General features: G+C 35.8%; 1 protein-coding gene across 2 annotated transcripts in view; it reads left to right on the top strand.

The window, feature by feature from the left end:
- The window catches only part of tubgcp3.S (tubulin gamma complex associated protein 3 S homeolog), a 47,275-nt gene that overhangs the window by 8,866 nt on the left and 17,069 nt on the right, over window positions 1-21,340 (top strand). The window contains exons 2-12 of one of the 2 annotated variants that reach the window (XM_018248026.2): window positions 457-564; window positions 2,115-2,182; window positions 4,199-4,276; window positions 5,485-5,696; window positions 7,787-7,962; window positions 8,688-8,806; window positions 12,413-12,538; window positions 13,546-13,614; window positions 14,344-14,470; window positions 17,476-17,642; window positions 20,775-20,885. In XM_018248026.2, the coding sequence (XP_018103515.1) occupies window positions 457-564; window positions 2,115-2,182; window positions 4,199-4,276; window positions 5,485-5,696; window positions 7,787-7,962; window positions 8,688-8,806; window positions 12,413-12,538; window positions 13,546-13,614; window positions 14,344-14,470; window positions 17,476-17,642; window positions 20,775-20,885 (1,361 nt within the window). 2 annotated transcript variants of the gene reach the window in all.

The following is a 21,340-nucleotide window of genomic DNA, read 5'->3' on the forward strand; positions in this document are numbered from 1 at the left end:
TTTCACTTTCCATTCAGCACTTCCTAGAAATCACTGCTCTCCCCACATTCCCCCAGTTCTCTTTACCATTTAATTGTGTAACCAGGGCATGGGGATGGACATTGGGTCCCCCATTCTGGTGCACAAACAAGATTCTGAGATGATACAAGGCTTGTCTTAATAACAGTGTCCACAAAATGGCTGCTGCCTGCTTGCTATAATTTTGAAATCCCAGACTGTAGGAAATAAGATTCAAATAATTTATGTAGTGTAATTAAAGTTCATTATCCTTGACTAATCTGATAAAATAGGATTTTGAATAATGTTTTTTGGTGACGGGTCCCCTTTAAGTATATCTGCCTAGTTAATTTACAATATAGGATAATTAGGCATTCACGGGTAGTGTTTGTGTCTATTAATGTTAAAGCAGAGATTATATTGGCAAATCACAGTTGTTTTTTTATTTATTTTTTTCAGCTGATGTGGCCCAGCAGTTTCAGTACGCAGTCAGAGTTATAGGCAGCAACTTTGCTCCCACCGTCGAACGAGATGAATTTCTTGTGACTGAAAAAATCAAGAAAGAATGTATGTAATCTAGATGGATTTTTATTATGTAAATTGCAATAAAGCCTTTTTTTACATTTGTTGTTAAATTTAATGACATGAGATCCGTTATTTGGGACCTGGGTTTTTTCAGGTAATAGATCGTTATGTACCTGCTAGTCTGTTAAAATTTTTTGGAAAGATAAATAAATCCAATAGGATCGTTTTATTACCAATATGGATTCATGCAATTTAGTCAGAATCAAGTACAGGTATTGGATCTGTAATCCGAAAACCCGTTATCTAGAAAGCTACAAATTACAGAAAGGCTGTCTCCAATAGACTCCATTATAATCAAATAATCCAAATTTTTCAAAATGATTTCCCTTTTCTCTGTAATAATGGAACAGTACCTTGTACTTGATCCAAACTTTACCAAAAAAAAAAAACAATACTTATTGGAAGGAAAACCAGCCTATAGGATTTATTTAAAGTTTGCATGATTTTCTAATAGACTTAAAGGAGAATTCAACACTTTACCAAAAAAAAAAAAAAAAAAACCCTGCCCCCCGGGGAAATGCCCCTAACTTTTTACTTACCCCTCGGCGCAGATTCAGGCATCGGAGTTCACCGCAGCCATCTTCCGGGTCTTCGGTAAGCTGTGACGGAGACTGACGAAGCGGCGCATGCGCAGTTGGTTCAATTTACCAGTTTGCGTCAACTGCGCATGTGCTAGAATGGACGGAAAGTGCCGAAGCGCCGGAAGAAGACACGAAGACCCGGAAGATGGCTGAGGTGAATTCTGATGCCTGAATCTCCCTCAAGGGGTAAGTTAAAAGTTAGGGGCATTTCCCGAGGGGGCAGTTAGGCTGGGGGGAGGAGGGAGGGGGGTTTACGTTGGGTGGGGGTAGGGTTTTTTTTTTTGGTAAAGTGTTCTCCTTTAAGGTATGAAGATCAAATTATGGAAAGGTATGAAGATCAAATTATGGAAAGATCCCTTATCCGTAAACCCCAGGTCTCAAGCATTCTGGATAACAGGTCCTATACCTGTACAATGTACTGTTTTATTATAATTACAGAGAAAAGGGATTTTTAAACATTAGAATGGACTCTATGGGAGGTGACCTTACTGTGATTCAGAGCTGGAAAAGTTATTGCATATCTGTAGTAAGTTTTGATCTGGTGCTTACCATACTTTTTGTTTTATAATTTTTTTGAAACCCCAAAATGAAAGGTTGGAAAATTGGGGACAAATGTAATAAATTATAGCTGGGTGGCATTGATTTAATTGAATGCAATTAGTATAGCCCCCCCCCTCCCCATTTTCTTGAATTAAACTTAAAATGACTGTAAACTGGTACTCCTTTTCCTCAATACAACTTTACCATTTATGGCCACCTTTTATTATTTCCTTTTATTCCATTTTTTTTTAAGTGGTATATAAAAAGTTGAAGCATATATATTTTTTAGACATTAGTGTTCAAATCTAACCATGGTCAGAAAACAGAAATTCATAAATCCTCTAACCAATAGGCGAGCTTTTTACATTTTCAATAAAACGATTTGGCTTCAGTATTTTTTTCTTTTGTCAGTTGTGAGACAGAGGAGGGAAGCAGACGGTGCTCTCTTTTCAGAACTTCACAGAAAGCTTCAGTCACAGGTATAGTTTTGTGTGAGTTTAAAAAACTGTGCTTTGTTCTCCCATGCATGCTTGGATTACCACCTGAAGCTGCTGTCATTGAATGTAGTGGATATTCGCTAATTGCTTTAGACTGAATATGACTATATCCAATGATTTTCACAGATTTTTTGTTTTTGAGACCAATTGTTGCTGATCAGATTGCATGTATAATGTAAGCAGACCAGGGACATTTTTAGTAGTACTCTCTTAGTACTAAAGGCAGGTGGTAAGTTAAATACTGTGTAGTGCCTACAGGCACTTCCCTCTACTCCTCACACTTTGACATGACGTTCAGGACACAGACATGCCCCAGATGCTAGGGCTTGTTGAATGAGCACTCGGGTGTAATTTTGCACCTCTTCGTGGTCATGGATTTGTGTTGAGGTCCATGATGTTGATTCATATTCCCAAAAGGAAAATGCATGTCTCCATATTAATATGTACTGTCTCTCGTCTAAATATATTTTTTAAATGCATATTGACCTTAAATTTATGAATATGTCACGTAAAAATGAACCTAATATATAGAACTCTATGAAGTACATTTCTCAAAGGCCTGTATTTATGATGAGGGCTTTTAACTGAGCAAAATGGAAAAGGAAATGTAACCCCCACTGTAAAATCAATAGTGCCAGCATAATGGCACCCTGGTCTCAATTGATTCTATCCTTCTGTGTTTGATCTATGCCACAACAACTGCTATCTCAATGCACTGAGAAGCAACACAAAATGAATTAAAGAGCTACAGAATGGGAAAACCTACTTTCTGACAGTCACAAGTTAGTGTACTCACTAAAACTATACTGCTGTCAGTAGGCAGCTGTAATGAAGAATATATTGGCTGCTGTGCTAGCACAGTGACCTGTTTCTGCATACCATGCAAAGCTGATGGCCAAGACCAAGGAAGGTTATGTTAACTGTTATAAGTGGTGAGGGTTTTTGCTGTTATAAATCCACAAAAACTTAATGGGAAACCTCCCACATGTAATAGATTTATGCTTATATGATTTTCACACAAAGAAATAAACTCAATAGTGTAGGTTTATTTATAGGGGAATTTGGTAGCAATTTTGATTTATCTTATGGCCTTTTAACTTTTTCAGTCTACCAGTGTATTCCAGTTGAAGGTTAAGTGCACCATTGATTAGAAAAATATTGAGGAACACTTAAGTAGTTCTTCACATTGATGTATTTGTACTTGAACATACCATTAAGTGCCCAGTGTGCTCAATAAGATTTTCCTGTTTGATGCTTACAGCTAGGCGTCTTTGAACTATAATTCTGATGACATTTAAATTATGTTGTCTTTATTGTTATTCTACAGCATCATGTGTGTCTGCCTTGTAAATCATAATTTAGAATAGGTACCCGTGGGCATTTGTACTTGGATTCAGGCACCTATTTAGAAAATCAGAAAATGATGTGCTGTTCAGTTCTGTATGTTGGCCACACCTTGATTTTATGCACGATTACCTTTGGGTCCTATTCATAAAACATTGACAAGATTGTAGCCTCAGCATAAGTCTGATATCTCTTGTAACTTCTGAATGGGTTCAGTGCAGCTTCCATGGTTACAATTCCACCAAACCTTTCACATGCTAAAATTAGGTGCTACATTTATGGAGCATCCTTCACCTAACAGAAGGTTAATAACAGTTACTGTGGCTGACCAAGATGTATAACTGGTATTAAGCCCATCTGAAAATGTCTTTAAGACTTGGTCAGATATTGCAATGTGAACAGGATTTCAGGATTTTCAGCATTCAGAAGCAGTGAGATTCTGTATTTATGTATCTAAGGAAAAAAGGTCTTCATATTGTTGCACAGTATAGTATCTGCTTTGTACTTCTCTTTTTTTTTTTCCTCACCCCAAGGGAGATCCCTTTTCTCCCTTACCGATAAACTTGCCTTGAATGTACGTCAAAAAGAAATGTGATATGTTATTCCAAGACCAGATATCAGATATGTAAATTCAAAAATGTTCTTTCCTTTCAGTGTGTTTTGAAAAACAGATGGTCTATACTCTACCTCTTGCTTAGTCTTAGCGAAGATCCTCGGAAGCAGCCAAATAAGGTGTGTAGCAAAACACTGATATCTCTCCTGTCTGTTAAAAAATACTGTAAATATCGTTTTATGCTGGTTGACTCTGATATGTGACATCTAAACTCTGGTGCAAGATAGATTACAAATGTAGACTTTACGGCATTGGTAGTATGATCATATTACGTCAACATAGTACAGCTATGGGACCTTTTATCCAGAATGCTTGAGACCTAGTGTTTTAACGGATCTCTCTGTAACTGGGATCTTCGTATTTTACGTCTACTAGAAAATCATGTAAACATAAACCCAATAGGCTGGTTTAGCTTCCAATATGATAAATCTTAATTGGGATGAAGTACAAGTCTATGGGAGATGGCCTTTATGTAATTCTGAACTTTCTGGATAACTGGTTTCGGGATAACGGATCCCATACCTATAGTATGTTTACATAATAATTCACACCTAGGGCAGATTTATCAAAAATCTATTGATTTCTTTCTAAGATTCAAATTTTTCTTGCACCCAAACGCACACATTTGAGTTATATTTTTGAAATATCCAATGTATGTGAATTAATAAGAAAAAAATTGTTTTGAATATTCGAATGTAAAAATTATTTTTTTTTATTCCAAAAACTCAATCAATTCAAGTTTTCGGGACATAAATTAGATTGATTCAAGTTTTTTCTTGACATAAACTCGATCATTTGAGGTTGTTTTTCCCCCTGTCGTTTTTCATGCAAATTTTTGACATTCCGATTTTTCCATAAATATGCAAACATTTGAAATTTGAGTTTATCTGAGGTAGAAAAACCCTAACAACTTAAAAATTCAATTCCTGAAAAATATGCCCCTAAATGTGAATGATTTCACTCAAGATGTAGAGGGACTGAAATATTAATCAGAAATACCTTCATTAGAATGTCTGCTTGTTGGCCTACTACACTGGCATGAAATACATATAACAGAGGAATCTTTTTTTTTTTCCCTCTCATACAACAGACCTTTAAGTAGGGCATACACTGACAAATACTGTCATAGAGGCCATACCATGCATGGCCATCTTTGCATTATTTATTTATTTTGGGGCCGGTCACCTGAATGATCAAAACAGCAGGAAGTGAAGAGAAACTACAAAGATGCAGCTCCTTTTCCCAACTTTCATATGACAGATGGTAAATTATGGATGATTATGTTGAATTAACAGATGAAATACTTTTCCTTGTGTTTTTATTGCAGACCTCTAGTTTTGCTGCATTGTTTGCCCAGGCCTTGCCCCGTGATGCCCATTCCACGCCATATTATTATGCCAGGCCACAGAGCCTCCCGCTCAGTTACCAGGATCGGAATGTGCAGTGTGCACAGAATGCTGCAAGCATCGGCAGCAGTGGGATTAGTAGTATTGGCATGTATGCTTTAAATGGGCCAACACCGCAGTCCATAATTCAAGGGTAAGTTTGTAAAGTACTGTAAATTATATCATGCTGATGTGGTAAAAATCAGAGAATGTAAACATTGCAAAGGCAACAATGGGGAAGCTTTTGCTCTTTGATAAATACTTTTTCAATCCTCAATGTGACAAGTGACTTGTGGCAGTTTCTTATGCATGCTTTACTTTAAAATTGTGTATTATGATGATTAAGTTGTGTTCTTGCATAGCAAACCCCGTCTTGGTCCTTCTATTATTGTAAGGTTTAATACATTCACAAAGGAAACTGCCAATATGGGAGTCAATTGAACTGTAGATTTACTTTAGAAACCACTGGTCTGTCGTTGGAAAATAAAATCACTGTAAAACTTTAAAGGGATTCTGTCATGATTTTTATGATGTCGTTTTTATTTCTAAATTACACTGTTTACACTGGAAATAATTCATTCTACCATCTAAAATGTCATTCCTAACCCAACAAGTGTATTTTTTTTAGTTTGGTAATTTTGCCTGGTCATGTGCTTTCAGAAAGAGCCAGCATTTTAGGATGGAGCTGCTTTCTGACAGGCTATTGTTTCTCCTACTTAATGTAACTGAATGTGTTGCAGTGGGACTTTGTTTTTTACTATTGAGTGCTGTTCGTAAATCTACCAGGTAGCTATCTTGTGTCAGGGAGCTGCTATCTGGTTACCTTCCAATTGTTCTGTTGTTATGCTGCTGGGGGGGAAAGGTAGGGGGATGATATCATTCCAACTTGCAGTGCAGCAGTAAAGAGTGACTGAAGTTTATGAGCGCACAAGTCAAATGACTGGCAGCTCCTGGGAAACTGACAATATGTCTAGCCCCATGTCAAATTTCAAAATTAAAAAAAAAATCTGTTTGCTATTTTGAGATTTCAGTGCACAATTCTGCTGGAGCAGCACTATTAACTGATAAATATTTATTTTTTCCCGTGACAGTATACCTTTAAAATGCTTAAAATAAGTAATTTTACCTGTCTAATGTTAATGGATATTTTGTGACTAGTTTAATGTTGAAATGAGTAAAATGTTGTAAGTGATCAAGAGTAAAGATCAAAAGTAAGACCCTCTTTGATGTATTTTGTGAGGTGTGAACTATCCATTTACATATGTGTTCCTTTAATTTCTAGAGGATCTCATTTGAAACCCTGTAGTTTGGTTAATTGTTAATGTCACTGACCTGTGCACATTAAACTGTAGTGTTGTCCAACTGCATCAGTGCAAATTATCCCACATTCTGGCATGTTAGAATAAACCCTCACTGTCATGACAGCAGATAACAGATATGCCGCTATTTTTTTTATCTTTTTGCCTTTACATCCCCGTTTAAGGATGAGGTTGTTGTTAAAAGAAGATGGTTTCCCAGCAGGGCAGGCCTGAAATAATAAACCATTGGATCAACTTTACTGCAAAATCAATATCCAATATATAACAGTCCCTTACTCAGATTTGTATATTTTCTAAAATCATTAAATCATTAAAGATTATATATTAAATAGATTGCTATAGAGAGAGAGAGAGAGAGAGAGAGAGAGAGAGAGAGAGAGATCATGAATGAATAGGAAGAAAGAATAATGTAATCCGTTTAAAATAAGTATGCACCGAATCCAGGATTGGGCCAAATCCTCGTGTATGTCTTAACTGAGTCTGCTGTGCTCACAGTTCTCTTTTTTTTTTTTCCCCTCCCTGTCCCTGATTTACATATGCAAATTAGTATTTGGATTTGTTCGATATTCTGCCGAATCTTTCACAAAGGAATCTGCGGTTCAGCCAAATCCCAATATAGTGCATTTGGTTGCATCCCTAGTTTAAAACACAGAACTGTTGTGCAATATTTTGTATTTTATATATCCTATTGAAATGTAATCTTGGATTGCAAAATAAGTTATGGTTCCAGGTAAAGTTTTTTTTTTTTTTTTTGTACTGTGTTGACCAGTTGAAAAAGTTAATGGGTAAAATTTTAGATATGAAGCATAACAAAAGTGGTGTAAAGGTGATAACTGTTGGGAAACAAAGATGATAATCACTTTTACACCATTAAGTTCCTTCTTCAGTTATGTAGTAATAAGTCTGATGTGGTGTTTTCTTTCAGACAGTCCAATCAAACTCCGAACATGGGAGATGCACTTCGCCAGCAGTTAGGGTCTCGCCTTGCTTGGACTTTAGCAGCTGGTCAGCAGCCATCACAGCAAAGCACTACCACCAAAGGCCTTCCCAATACAGTATCCCGAAATGTGCCAAGGACTAGAAGAGAAGGAGACTCAAGTGGTCAGAAAATAAAAGCAGCTCTGTTTTCTTGCTTGTTACTCTAGTGGTTAAGGCTTTAAAAATTGAGAAAAGAATCTTACACTGATGATCCAGTTGGACATAATTGTCAAATGAAAATCTCCACCAGTACAATGTCTTTCTTAATGAGTTTCAGTTGTACTGGGGACAGAGAAGTGAAACCAAAATATATAGGAACACATAGTTATCACATTCATTCAATCATTTTGATTTGTTCACCTATAAATGAACTGTTTTTATGAAATAGAGTGTGAAATTCTGCTTTTTATTCAGCAGCTCTTCGGTTAGAAATTTCAGCAATCTAGTTGCTTAGGTCCAAACTACCCTAGCACCCATACACTGATTTGAATAAGAGGTTGAATATGAATAGGAGGGGCCCTGAACAGAAAAATGAGTAATGAAATGTATCGATAACTATAAATTTTGTAGCGTTACAGAGCATTTGTTTTTATAGGGTGTCAGTGACCCTTATTTATATGCTGGAGACAGTCAGAAGAAGGCGCAAATAATTCAAACATAATAAAAAAATTAAAAAATAAAGGCCATTTGCTTAGAATAAGGATTCTATAAAAAACTAAGTTTACTTACAGGTGAACCACCCCTTTAACTCCAGTATATAGATCCACAGTCATATTTTGCATAGTTTTTAGAGTAAATGCATTCTTCCAGCAATAAGCCCAAATTTATAAGTTTTCCCTTTGTTTTAGGATCTGTTGAAATAACAGAAACATCTTTAGTGAGAGACCTTTTGTACGTTTTCCAGGGAATTGATGGGAAATTCGTTAAAATGTGCAATTCTGAAAACTGCTACAAAGTAGATGGCAAGGTAAAAGAAATGAGTTGTGCACTGGTATTACTGTAAGTATATTAATGTAAATTATTCACTAATATCATGACTACAACTGGATTTTATGGATAAAGAAATGTAAGAACCATTACACAAAATTCAATAAATATTTCAGTATCAAGTCCAAATAATTTACACCAGAAGTTAGTTTAACCTCACCAGGAAAGGACTTTCCTTCCAAATTTTGACTGAACATTATGTTGGAATACTTGAGAATTTTAATCTTAATGCATTGCACTTTCTGTTAAGCAGCAATAACCATTAAGAAATTGAGTTGTCCCTTTTTGCTTTGCCAGCTATATTTTGCCTTCTTTACTGATAAGTATGACCAGTTTCATTAGTTTCCAGAAATGCTATAATAAAATGTAATAACTGTGGTATTGTACTGCCATCTGGTGTACAAAAGGCAGCACTACTTTGAAATGCACAATGATTATAAGGAGACTCAACCTGTACGTGGGGAAAAAAAACCCCTCCCTCCCCCCCCTGTGTAGGCCCTCCTCCCCCCCGGGCAAATGCCCCTAACTTGTTACTTACCCCTCCTTCCAAGTCCTTTGTGGAGTTCACGGGCGCCATCTTCTCCCGAGGGCTCTTCTTCCTGCGTTGACCGAAATTTTTTGGCGCATGCGCAGTACGAGGCATTTACCGGTAAGGATCTTCTGCGCATGTGCTGAAAGTCACAAAGTTTCCAAAAAAAATATCGGAAACTTTGTGACTTTAGGGTGCATGCGCAGTTGGAGGCATTTGCCAATTCGGAGCTACTGTGCATGCGCCCGAAAGTCACGAAGTTTCTGATCTTTTTTTTCGGAAACTTCATGCCTTTTGTCTCATGCGCAGAAGATTCTTATCGGTAAATGCCTCGTACTGCGTATGCGGCAAAAAATGCCGGTCAAAGCAGGAAGAAGAGCAATTTGGAGAAAATGGCGCCCGTGAACTCAGCAGCAGAGGACCTGGAAGGAGGGGGTAAGTAACAAGTTAGGGGCATTTGCCCGGGGGGGCAGGTAGACCCGAGGGAGGGGGGAGGATTTTTTCCCTGTACAGATTGACTTCTCCTTTAAGGTGACCAAGTTTTTGATGATGCACCGAAGACAAAGTGTAACCAAAAACACTCTTTAGGACACTTACCATGTACTTAAAGGAGAATTCAACCGCCCACTAATAAACCTCTTTATTCCCTACCCTATGAGCTTTTTACACGGGTATGGTAAAACATTCTACAGAATAAATATAGCATTCTAGCCTGCACTATTGCAGCTAATCTATTGGCAATAAAATGCCTCCGTAGCTTTCCTTCTCCTTTAAAGGGTATAGGGCACTTACAGGTGTTATCACCTGTGCGGGGGGGGACTATGTAGGGTAGGTGGTTTTATTAGTGGGGGGGATTGAATTCTCCTTTAAGATAGTTTTATAATTTACTGTAAATAAAATGTTCCCTTATGTTGATAGACATAACCTTCCTTTAAAAACCGTTTTATTTGCTTTTGATCTTCATTTAGGAGTAATGACACTACTGACAAAATATTGAGACTAGTGTTCAGTGATTTACTAGACATATCATGGGATTTTGTGTAAACTGGAAGAAATGTTATCACTTCTAACCAAACCAGGTTACATTTTGTATAATGTGAAGTCCATCAAGTTCAACTCCTCCAAATGAAACCCAGCATCTAAACATACACACACTCAGTGAGCATGGCATGTCTGTCAGTGGGAAAAGATTGGCAGCGATCCTTAGCTTTTAAATCTTTGCTATACATTATAGTCAACCATTATCATCGACCAACATGACCTTGAAACACCTTCAAACTGTAGCACTGTAGAGGAGTAATTTGCTTCTGATGTCTCTTCGCTTTCTCAACATAAACTCACATATCTTTTATAGGGGAAGTTGACCTGTTTAACTGCTAAATAGGGGCCAAAAGCAAGGGTGGGGACTCTGACTCCAACAGAATGTGCAGGAATTTTGCTCATGCTGCTCAATAAAGCAGTGAGATAACACACCATTCCATTGTGTGGGGATGAAGATTCCCTGGCTTTAAGAATAACAACTATCCCAATTTATTTTCAAAGGCAAAATAGTTGTTTGAATTATTATCAATAGTATTTTGTGTGAATAAGGTTTTACTGTACATAAATGCAGGAAAATATTCTGTTTTGTAGTTGTAGTCGTTTTAGCATTGTTTTTGGGTTTTTTTTTGTTTAACAAGAGCCTCAGATTTTTTTTTAGGAGTATTGTCAATTGGGTAACTTGCTGTAACATCACAAGTGATGGCAAACTCTACAAGTAGGAGGTGACAATGTTGTAACAGCCAAGTACCTTATATGTACTGATCTCCTGGGAAAACTCATTGCTATTGGCTGCTACCTTACTAAGTAAAGCACAAGCTGTCACAACTGCAGCCTGTTAGCTGAAAACAACTTGTTTACAATGCACACACGGCTTTACATTTCTGCCTCTACATCAGTGATCCCCAACCAGTAGCTCGTGAGCAACATGTTGCTCTCCAACCCCTTGGATGTTGCTTCCAGTGGCCTCAAAGCAGGAGCTTATTTTCAATTTCCAGGCTTAGAGGCAAGTTTTGGTTGTATAAAAACCAGGTGTACTGCCAAACAGAGTTTCCTGTAGGTTGACAATTCACATATGGGCTACCAAATGGCCAATCACAGCACCTATTTGGCACCCCTAGAACATTTTCCATGCTTGTGTTGCTCCCCAACTCCTTTTACTTCTGAATGTTGCTCACGGGTTCAAAAGGTTGGGGACCCCTGCTCTACATGATGCTCACTCTTGTCTTGCGTAGAAGGCACATACTGTATTTGGTCACATTTCCATGGAAAGAGTCAGTTATCTAATGTTTGTTACTGTTTACAGTGTACGGATTTCCTTATTAAAAACAAAATAGCTTTAGTTTTTGATAAGACCTTGAATACTTAGTCATATTTTGGTTTGCAAAGTACAAGAGACCTGATATAGGGTGTTATTATTTATCAAAAGGTCGAATTTTAGAGTAATATGTATTTTATTAAACTCTAATAGTCACAATTCGAATAGTATGTTATTTATGAAAAAATTAGAAAGTCTAAAATTCGATCGACTAGTCCCTCCCTGAAAAATCGAATTGGATTCAATTTTCATCCAAAAAAAAAAACCTTGACTTGTTTTTTTTACGCACAACATTTTTTTTCTCCCATTGGGTCTATGGGCGTCATTTTCGAAGCAAAACTTGGCTCATCACTACTATTAACATCTTCAAATAGTTCAAGGGACTGCTGCCATTGACTTCTATTTGAAAGTGGAGAATAGAACTGTTTCCAGGGTCGAGGTGTGATAAATCTCACATTCGAGTTGGTGGTTTAAAATTTGTGAGTTTTGACCAAAGTAATTGCCAAAATTTGAATTTACCATTCGAACCTTCGTAAATCAGCCCTATAGCGTCAGTAGTTTAACACAAAGCCCATGGATGATAACATTTAGATATTTAAAAGTATTTTGTTAATTTGTACATGACTGATGGGTTTTAGTAAAATGTTTTTTAATAATGTAGTTGTAAATCATGTACCACACCACTGTATTTATGATTTTAGGTAGCTGTATCAAAATCCCTGAAAGATATTACCAGCAAACTTTCAGAACTTGGATGGCTTCACAATAAAATTAAAAAATACACAGACCAGAGGAGCCTGGATCGTGCATTTGGTCTTGTTGGTCAGGTATGTAGTTTACTGCAGCTCAGTGTCATGACATGAGACCTACGGTCTATTATACATGTGGGTGGAATGTTGCTTACACTTAAAGACATTTTGTATATACAACTAAAGCTTTTTTTATGTGCAGCTACTAGGGGGCGCTGCTGCATTTAGAAAACGTATTTGTCCAAGCAAATAATGTGCCAGATCCCAGTCATATCTATACATGCAAAGATGATACTCTGTTAGTTATGACTCTGTTTTTAGATATCAAAATTACTACTTTGAATTTATCTGGATCAGAGCTATTACCAGCACTGGAGTGCATTTTCAGCCTGATGACGCTTCAAAAAAGCTGCTGATGCAGACAAGGGGGGCCTTGTTCATCTGACTATTTAAATAAAGAAAAGTCAGATCAAACTAGAATCCACGATTAGAGCTATTTCTTATTAAAAAAAGCACCATTTAATCGGATCAGGGAGAAACATGAAAAAATTGAGAGAAAATACGAATCTTGCGATTTTTTTTCGGAGTGAGAATGATATTGTGTGCTTTAGCGAAATGTAGTTACATTACTTACTTTCCATGCAAGTAAATATTAATATTTAGTTTACTGTTCATTTTACTAAAATTTACAGTCTAAAATATCTCCAATGTATCGCAGCAATGTGCAGCCTGCAACACTTCCAGTTGAACTACAACTCAGCTGTTCAAATGCTGGGAACTTAGTCCTGCTGTAGAAATGCTGATACAGTTTAGTAGATTTGCGGTTTGTGCTTTTATTATTTTTAGTGTCTTAAATCAAGACATCAGTCTCCTTTGGTTCCGAAGATACATCCATTAAATTGTAAGCACTTATAGATTTTTTTTAAATCCCTGCTGCATTTCTTTAAACATACACAAAATGTGTGTATTATCGCTCTATTTCTGCCTTGTATCCTTGCAGTGCATTTGGCATTTTGCTGTTTAGTGAATGCAAATGGCTCTAAAATTAAATGTCATGAACATTTTGGTAAATTTTGTCCTTCCAGAGTTTCTGTGCCGCATTACATCAGGAGCTCAAAGAATACTACCGTCTCCTTTCAGTTTTGCATTCTCAGGTAAAGTATAACCAACCATGTTTGATTTGCAAATTATCTCTGAAAATGATGAAAACAAAATGTCTCCTGGGAACATTGCTGCAAACATACTACATTTTACATTTGTTTTCATTTATAGACACCTCCTCAAATAACAGAGCTTGCCTTGAAAATTCTCATTGCAAATACAGCAATGCCAATTCATTTCCAATGTTTAAGAAGCACTGTGGCCATACTACTTTGTCTGCAGATTTCTAAACAGATTGCATATTTGAGAAGCATCAGGCTGATTTTTCCTTTATTACATTTTATTAATAAACAATTGTGTCCTGATAATGGCACTAATAGGAGTATAAATCATATCTTTGTGTTCAGTATGTCTTCTGTGCTTTACCAATTCATTTTTTGTAGTGGAAATGTTTTTTCAAGCCATTGTCTCTCACTGGTAGGTTGGCCACAAGAAAGGGATGTGTCCAAGCAATCCAGAGACAACCCCTACACTTTATGGCTAGTGAAAATCAATAGAAATATCCTTGTTTATCTGCTTTCAAGTTTATAATATAGGTAGCCCACATATAAATTGTTAAAAAGGAGCTTTTTACGAAACTGCTTATTAAGGCTAATGTATCCACTCGAGTGGAAATTATAAATCCTGATAATACACTGCTGCAACTGATCCTTCGAGGACCATTTCACAGCTTGATATTTACTTCAACAAGCAAATGCTTTTTCTGTTTAAATTAGTTACAGGTTGAAGATGATCAAGGTGTGAATTTGGGAGTGGAAAGCAGTTTAACTCTCCGACGACTTTTGGTCTGGACATTTGACCCCAAAATTAGACTGAAGACACTTGCAGCACTAGTGGACCATTGCCAAGGTGAGAGAAAGCTAAATATGTAAAAAAAAAATCCTGTTCCATCTTGCCTTTTAATCTCAATACAAACGCTAATTAAATATTATGGATATAATGGTGCATAACCCAAAACTGTATTGGACGCTTCATTTTTTATGTTATTGTTTTTTTTTTTTTTTTTTTTTTGTTATGAGTTGCTAATAGTAATCTGCTTTCTTTTCCCAACCAAGCACATTGTTTGTAGTTGATTGCTAATTGCAGCCAGAGTAGGTGTAGCCACACTCAGCATGTGTTTACAGCAGGAAAACAATGTTGACAAACTCATAATTAAATAGTTATAGCATAACATTTGTACAGAAAGTCTTATTATAATCTTGTTGCAGTCAACTTTTTTGACATTGGTTAACTTATTTGACATATGTATCTTTAGTTTTCTGCTAAGGTTTTGATGAATTTCCACTATCCTATAATTAGCTGCTCTACAGCCCTACACCCTACCCAGCATCTAGTCTGCTGTGGACAATTTTTAAGGTATGGATGGTTCTTGCCAAAAAGAGTACATGGGATACAGCATTTCTTTCATTATTTTTAGGCTTTATTTCTCTTTTGAATATTAGAATTCGCAAAAATGTTTTGTGTAGAAATAGAACAATAAAGGAGCTAGTAGTGTACTATAAAATAAGAATATTTGGACCCTAGCAACCACATTGCAAACTGGAGAGCTATTAAATAAAAAGTTAAATAATGACACAAATAATAAAAAATGAAAACCCATTGCAAATTGTTTCAGAATGTCACTCTCTATATCATACTAAAAGTTAATGCAAAGGTGAACCCCTTTAAAACATGGGTTCCTTTTTTGGCAAGCACAGACCTAGCATTACCATGCACAATGACAAGGTTCAGTTGAAGTGATAGTAAGATTGCAGTCTAGAGCGGCAGAAATGCATTCTCTGGATTGATAAATAGTGCTTCACAATTTGTCACACAGACATACATATCTATGTATGCAGAATGCTGGGAGAACAATGACTTTTGACCTATTGCTCAATCTTTCTACTTCTTATGCTTTTGAACTTCATTTGATGGGTTGTATTCATTTATCAATGTGAATTACATACCTGCTCCTGTATTATTATTAAAATATGAAAAATCCAGTAATTACACCATATTTACTTCAAATAGGTTACATTAAGGTCCTTATTTATCAAAATCTGTATTTTTCTGAGTATTTAAATAAAAAAAGTCTGACCAAATTAGAATCCACCTTACTAAAAAAGCACGATGTAATCAGATCGGGGATAAAATCTAGCAAAAACCAGAATCTTACGATTATTTTTTTTTGTGGCTTTTTCCCGAAATGCCTAAATTTTTCCGATTTTTGCATGAAAATTCAGAAATAGTCAGATTTTTAGGCTAATTTTAGCACAGACCACAGAAACTTTCAAATAGGATAGGGACCTCTCCCACTGACTTATATACTTATCAGGTCTGAGATGGCAGATATTCAGATTTGGACTTTTTGCATCCTCGGGGTATAATAAATCTCAAAAAATTCAAGTTTATATTTTCCACTAAAAATTCAGTTTTTATAGTAAAAAAACAAAAATTTTTCAAGTCTTTGGCATTCAGACTTTAATACATAACCCCCTAAATTTTCATTTGTTTTAAAAATAAATAAATAAATAAAATAATATATATATATATATATATATATATATATATATATATATATATATATATATATATATATATATATATATATATATATATTAGCATATTCAATTCGCTGGAAGGAAACAGGGCCAATTTCAGATGCTTTATAGTGAGCTGAAAAAGGCTATAAGTCTTAAAAATAATTAAAGCTTAAGCCACCATGGTCCTAGGTACAGATTTGCAAATGTTTTTGGACTGTTACCATATCATTTTACAGCAAGAAACATTAAAGCGTTTTATCGACTACCCTTACAGACATGTCTCACGCCTAAGATAACTACAGAATTTGTAATTGGCTAGTTTTAGTGCTGCAGTTCTTTTGTCCTTTTTTCTTTCTTTCTTCCAAAATTGTATATTGTATATCCATTCCTACTGATAAGAAAGAAATGCCTGTCATCTCTAGGTAGTATTTTGTCTGCATGTTATTGCAGTTGAAAGTCTTTATTACAATTGGTCACTTGGCGTACTACTAATCTTTTTTCTTCAGGCAGGTAAATCAGCAGAATAACGTCACCCACGTTATTTGTACTCCTTCATCAAAATAACTTATGTTGTGATAGAAATAGCCTCATTTTAATCAAAAGTAAAAATCCTATAACATATCAATTTTCTCTATGTACCTCTTTGTAATTGGTATGTTTGCAAACAAACCTCACTTGGAAGCATATGCTTTTAATAGAGGTCAGAGGAGGTCAAAGTGTTATATATACAATATTCAGATAGACAGCCTTCTTCTGTGCCATTGCACTTTTGGCTCACTGCACCAGAAGAGATTTCTCTCCCATGTAGGAACAGTAAACAATGCAGTTTCATTGAGGGTAAAAAATATGTACTTTACCCTATTTTTATTAGGGATGCACCGAATCCAGGATTCGGCCTTTTTCAGCAGGATTCGGCCGAATCCTTCTGCCTGGCCGAACCAAATCCGAATCCTAATTTGCATATTGAAATAAGGGGCGGCAAGGGAAATCATGTGACTTTTTGTCACAAAATGAGGAAGTAAAAAAGGTTTTCCCCTTCCCACCCCTAATTTGCAAATTAGAATGCGGTTCGGTATTCAGGTCGAATCTTTCGCAAAGGATTCGGGGGTTCGGCCGAATCCAAAATAGTGGATTCAGGGCATCCCTAATTTTTATTTCCTTCATTTTCTAAAGTTTTTTTATTATATGTTGGCAGTTTCTTTGATACATTTTTGATGTTTCCATATTGTGGTGTTCTGTGCAAGCATCTCACCTCTCTCTGTTATTTGTTTTTTTCTGGATATATGCGGTTACAGATGCCATTTAAATAAAAAAATTAAATGTATATTTCAGGAAGGAAAGGAGGTGAATTAGCATCAGCTGTGCATGCCTATACGAAAACAGGCGATCCATATATGCGCTCATTGGTGCAACACATCCTTGGATTAGTTGCCTATCCCATCCTTAACTTCCTTTACCGCTGGATATATGATGGAGAATTGGAGGACACTTACCATGAGGTACACATTTTTTTTTGCTAAACTCCTTTGTAGGGTGCCCTGCCAATTTTAATACATTCTTTTCAATTACTTTGTATGCCAAGTTGCACTGATTTTTATCCTTTCATTAGTATTAATAGTAATAGTTAATTGTAAAAGTTGAAAAATTAAATACACTTGAGTGATCCAGCAATTCTAGGTCAACTGAAGACCCTTTACATGTAGTAAAATCACTATTCACCAGTCTGTCATAAGCACAACACAGCTAAGTTCCATTGGTTTGATTGATGAGCTTTGGCTCTCCATATGGACTAAATATCTTTCCTCCTTTATAGTCAGTGCCGCCTTTTCCTCATTTAAAAACTCAGGATTTTTTTTTTTTTTAACTTTGTCTAAAACATTATCCTATGATAGCCCTGTGGCAACCTAGGATACCAAATAATAAATCACCAGCAGACAGGTGCCCAATATTGCTTCCAAACTACCTAATCACTTGGAAGTCTCAGCTATAAGCCTTCACAGTTCCTAGTTCTGTTATTTTATACACATAAGTAAACCAAAGTATTTAGCCTTTCTAATACTGGAAGAAGATTAGGGATTTTTTTTTCTGCAACTGTGTTACCAACATCAGCAGTCAGCAGTCACCCTATAGTCTGTTTACCAGAGGTACCTTGCTAACCCTGAGATAAATGTATACGGGAACACACTTTTCTAATGTTTTTTTTTATATATACAAATAAGCTTCTTCACGGCCATAGGGACTGCCCTTCAAATTCCAGCAGGGCAGTAGGGCTCGCATTACTACGCTGTTTACAACAAAAATTTTTAGAAAATATATTCATGGCTTTTAGCTATAAGATAGATATATTTTTTATATAGAATAAGGTTGTAGCAAAGAAATATTTGTATTTAGTGAACAAGCAGATAGATATGTGACCAAGAGCCCTGTGTGCACTTTTACAGTAGACTCTATATAGTTTTAAATACATAAAACATTATATTATTAATCCCCCCCTTTTTATGTAGTTTGAAATTGTACATACATACCAATGTTATTATATTATATAAGTATTATAATGTCTGCTCCCTAGACAGACCTCATAAAAAAAAAAATTTAAAAAAAAAAAAAGCACTTTTGGGCATAGAACTCTTTGGGCGTAGAATCCTCCCAAATTTACATGTCGAGAAGTAAGGCCAATTTGTTGTAGGCAATGCTCTCTAAAAAAAAATATAAAACTGCTGCTGTTTATTTTCCACACTGACCTTGGCATTTATCCAATAATTAATGAGAAATCATAGTACAATTAGCTATGCTGCTTCTCGCTTTTCCAGCATAGTATTATGACAATCACAAAGCCTTGAACAGGAAATGCATTGGTACATCAGCCAATAATGACCTTTGTTTCTTCTTTATTTTTTTTATTTCTCTAATGATTGAACATTGTTTATTTTTGCACATACTTCATGTTATTTCTGTTCCAGTACCGTGCATGTGAGCTTTTTCACATTCCACTTACTATACATTTTGTTTGCTTTCTCTTGAATAACATCATTTTTACCTTGCAGTTAGTTTCCTTCCAAATGTCTTCAATTTGATCAAAAGAATGTGACTATCTGGCTGTGAAATATTTCATACCCAACCTTTTTTGAATATGATGTTGACCTTCCATGTGTTCCTATAAGAGCCTACATTACCGGCAAGGCTTCCCAATATATTGGTGTTGGTAGTCCTGCCTTGAAAATGGCATTTCATTTCAATCAACAGGTGTTCATTTGGGTTGAGGTCAGGGCTATGCACAGGCCAGTAAAGTAGTTCCACTTAAATCTGTGGAAACCAATTCCAATAACTCTAAAAGTTTTCCATATAGTGTTATAGATGCTTTTGATTATTGAGAAGTGAACATGTGTGCGTAATATTCTTATAATGCAAATGCCTTTTAGTAGATGATAGCAACTGTTTTTGTAAGTTACTTCTCCATTAAAGGAACAGTAATGCAAATATCATGTACTGTTGCCTTACACTGATCAAATTGACCTATTTTCTTCAAAACACTACTATAGTTCATATAAACAAGCTGCTGTGTAGCAAAGGCGGAAATTGAAAAAAGGCTATATGGCACAGTTGAAATAGTGGATAACAGATAACACCATTATTTTCTACAGAGCTTATCTGCTATCTGCTGTGTAACCTGAGCCTTTTCTCCTTTGAATGGCTGCCCCCATTGCTACACAGCAGCTTGTTTATATGAACTATAGTAGTGTTTCTGAAGCAAACAAACCAGTTTTACCAGTGCAGGGCAACACTGCATTATATTTTATTACTTTAATACACTTCATTTTTTTGATGTTACTATTCCTTTAAGCAGATGTATAAAAGGCTCATTTATAAACACTGAGAAAATCTGAACCTCAGCATTAACCTATGGCATCCAATGTCATTTTGCTTTCACTGTTCAACCTGCAGGTGGCTTGAGAAAGCCATTGACTAGATTGTTTCTATGATTTATGGGCAAATTTGCCCAGTGTTTTTTTTATCTAAAACACTTCCCTTTTCTTTCTAACTTTGGGTGCTTCTTCAGGCAAACCTGTGTAAACAACAAGAGAAGACTTGCCAGCTCAGTTATATAACACAATATCAATGCAAATTGACATTTAATCAGTGGTTAATTTATATGGCTTCAGTAGACTGCATTTGCATGTATGCAACTAACTGGTAACAGTTTTGTATGGTATGTATTGGATTTAAACCTGGAGTTTAAAAAATAAATAAATAAAGTCAGTAGGATTGTTTTTTTCTACAAATATGGATGTATGCAGCTTAGTTACTGCAACAAGCTACTGTTTTATTATTACAGAGAAAAGGGAAATCATGTAAAACAATTAGAATTTATAATGGATTCTATGGGAGGTGACATTACTGTGATTTAGAGCTTTCCAGATCTCTAATATCTGTATAATAGATCCCATGCCTGTAATTTTCTGAAAAATTTTCTTTAATTTTCTCTACTGTTTCTTTTGTGACAACCATTGCATACTGCCACATTATCTAAGCAACACAGCAGCATGTAGATTTCATCCTTTTCTGGGTTTGAATGAAATATAACATGACTTTAATGTGTGAGATGTTCAAATGTCTGAAATATTTCTCTTTAGTTTTTTGTTGCTTCTGATCCAGTGGTAAAAACAGACAGGCTGTGGCATGACAAGTATTCTCTAAGGAAGTCTATGATTCCATCATTTATGACCATGGATCAGTCTAGAAAGGTAAGGTTATAACAGCATAAAGCCTTTTTACACTTTAAGAAAGTGCTTTACACCCTCTAGTTAATGTCTCTAATTGTATTGTCTTTTCCCTACAATCTTGGGAGATTAATTTCAAGGGATTGCATTTACAGCATTGCAGAGACTTTTTAAGGGCAAAAATTCACTTCTCTTTAGTGATGTATATTCTCGTTTGTGCATAAATTGTTATACAGGTATGGGACTTATTATGCAGAATGTTTGGAACCTGGGGTTTTCCGGATAATGCATGTTTCTGTAATTTGGATTTTCCTACATTAGGTTTACTAGTAAAATCATGCAGACATTAAGGGGCACATTTGCTAAGGGTCGAAGTGAATTCGAAGTAAATTTTCAAATTCAAAAACTTCGAATTTCAAAGTAATTTTTGGGTACTTCGGCCATCGAATATTCCAAAATTTGATTTGAATTGAAAAAAC

This window comes from Xenopus laevis, chromosome 2S (genome assembly GCF_017654675.1).
Source record: "Xenopus laevis strain J_2021 chromosome 2S, Xenopus_laevis_v10.1, whole genome shotgun sequence".
NCBI classification, from domain to species: Eukaryota; Metazoa; Chordata; class Amphibia; order Anura; family Pipidae; genus Xenopus; species Xenopus laevis.